General features: G+C 45.7%; 1 protein-coding gene across 4 annotated transcripts in view; it reads right to left on the bottom strand.

The window, feature by feature from the left end:
* Positions 1–2,500, bottom strand: part of LOC133130220 (anoctamin-5-like) — a 61,426-nt gene that overhangs the window by 23,984 nt on the left and 34,942 nt on the right. For all 4 annotated transcript variants that reach the window (XR_009708927.1, XM_061244623.1, XM_061244624.1 and 1 more), the window contains one exon: positions 885–1,004. Coding sequence is in view for 3 of the 4 variants with exons in the window: in XM_061244623.1 (XP_061100607.1) it covers positions 885–1,004 (120 nt within the window). In the remaining variant the exon portion in view is untranslated. The remainder of the gene's footprint in view (positions 1–884; positions 1,005–2,500) is intronic.

Raw genomic sequence — 2,500 nt, 5'->3', positions numbered from 1 at the left:
ACTGTACCATGATTCACTTTCACACACTCACGCGCACACACACACACACACACACACACACACATACATACAAACTCACACTCACACAGACACACACATACACACATACACGCACTCACGCATTCGAACTCACACTCACATACACACATATACACACATACACGCACTCACACATTCACACACTTACGCACATACACACACACACACACACACACATACAAACTCACACTCACACATACACGCACTCACACATTCAAACTCACTCACATACACACATACACGCACTCACACATTCACACACTTATGCACATACACACGCAACACTGTCTGCATACGAAGGCACAGAGCTTTTGCCACCAATGCTGAATCAGAAGCAATGTCGGCTCAGGCAGTAAGAGCAGTTGTCTGGCAGTCGGAGGGTTGCCAGGTTCGATTCCCACCCTGGGTGTGTCGAAGTGTACCTGAGCAGGACACCTAATCCCTAATTGCTCCTGACGAGCTAGTTGGTGCCTTGCATGGCAGCCAATTGCTGTTGGTGTGCCAGCGTGTGTATGAATGGGTGAATGAGAAGCAACAATTGTTCAGCGCTTCGGATAAAAGCCTTATATAAATTCCAACCATTTACCAAATGGTTGACCATTTACGTATTGAACATTTTGTCAGTTTCATAAAATGCCAGCAATGCCAGATAATGACAATGATACAGTGAATGGTAAACAGAAAAAATCCCAAGACCGATTTTAACCTTTTTGTAACATTAGATTATGTGCTTCTCAGAAAGCGTAGGACTTAACTTCTCTACACTGTGAGAGAACTGTGTGCTAAGGAAAGGCCCACACGGTTCAGTGGCAGTGCCTGTGGAGACAGGCAGGGGGCGCTCTTACGTCATGCAGCGGGAAGGCTGACTGGTAAGTGCCGTTGTTCAGCAGGCGCTTGATGCCCTTCTTGTCCCGGTCCTTGTGATCCTCCCTGTAGTACGGGCATCTGGAGAGGATGTAGTACACCTGCGGTGGGCATAGACAGACAGACGGACAGACGGACAGGTGAGCTTCAGGTTTATTGGCTGTGCAGACAGAGGGACAGGTGAGCTTCAGGTTTATTGACTGTGCAGAGAGACAGACGGACAGGTCAGCTTCAGGTTTATTGGCTGTGCAGACAGACAGAGGGACAGGTGAGATTCAGGTTTATTGGCTGTGCAGACAGACAGACGGACAGGTCAGCTTCAGGTTTATTGGCTGTGCAGACAGACGCACAGGTCAGCTTCAGGTTTATTGGCTGTGCAGACAGAGGGACAGGTGAGCTTCAGGTTTATTGACTGTGCACAGAGACAGACGGACAGGTCAGCTTCAGGTTTATTGGCTGTGCAGACAGACAGACGGACAGGTCAGCTTCAGGTTTATTGGCTGTGCAGACAGACAGAGGGACAGGTGAGCTTCAGGTTTATTGGCTGTGCAGACAGACAGACGGACAGGTGAGCTTCAGGTTTATTGGCTGTGCAGATGGACAGAGGGGCAGGTGAGCTTCAGCATGATTACTCTTTGACTGTGGACAACAGAGAGTTTGTACACTGCCTACTCTTTCAGGCGACTATATGTAAAATGAGAAAAATGTTTTGATGATTCCCTGTCTGTGATCTACAAATATTCACTGGATTAATTTTGAAACACTAAGGCCTAGCCTTGGAGTCATCTTTAAATTTTACTAAATTACTAAATTATCCCAACAACAGCTGTGTCTTCCTTTGGTCCACATTAACAAATAAAGACATCCGTACAATATATTACGTGAACAATGTTTCTACTACGTATAGTAACAAGAGAAATTACTCTTACATTACATTACATTATTGGCATTTGGCAGACGCTCTTATGCAGAGCCACGTACAGTTGATTAGACTAAGCAGGAGACAATCCTCCCCTGGAGTAATGCAGGGTTAAGGGTCTTGCTCAAGGGCCCAACGGCTGTGCGGATCTTATTGTGGCTACACCGGGATTAGAACCACCAACCTTGCGTGTCCCAGTCATTTACCTTAACCACTACGCTACAGGCCGCCCCACTTACTTGATAAACTACAACAGACATGGGATGATTTATGTGTTGGCTTTTTTCATGAAAATCACAGTTAACCCAGAAATGTGTGAAAAAAACTGGAAACTTTGCCATGTCGTGTACAACAGGTAGAGAGCCCAAGGGCATACAAGTCCAGGCATGTCACAGGGAAGAGGAGTCTGCAGGCAGTGTGCAAATGAGAAGACAATTCTCCACCTTCACCATCCAGTAATGCCCAGTCTTATTCATTTGTAAGTCACGGTACAGGACAATTGTTGACAGAATCCACGCCTTTTAATTGAACTTAACGTCAATAGGACATTGACTAATAATGTCAGCGCTTCAAAGCGTTTCAGGAACTCTTAGACAGAGTAGGGCTGCACGATATGAGGAAATCATGTGATATGTGATATCATTGTTGAATATTGCGACGATGATATGACTTAATAAA

Source organism: Conger conger, chromosome 6, assembly GCF_963514075.1.
Source record: "Conger conger chromosome 6, fConCon1.1, whole genome shotgun sequence".
Taxonomy (NCBI): Eukaryota; Metazoa; Chordata; class Actinopteri; order Anguilliformes; family Congridae; genus Conger; species Conger conger.
Note: the sequence above shows the minus strand (reverse complement) of the source record. Positions and strands in the feature narration are given on the sequence as shown.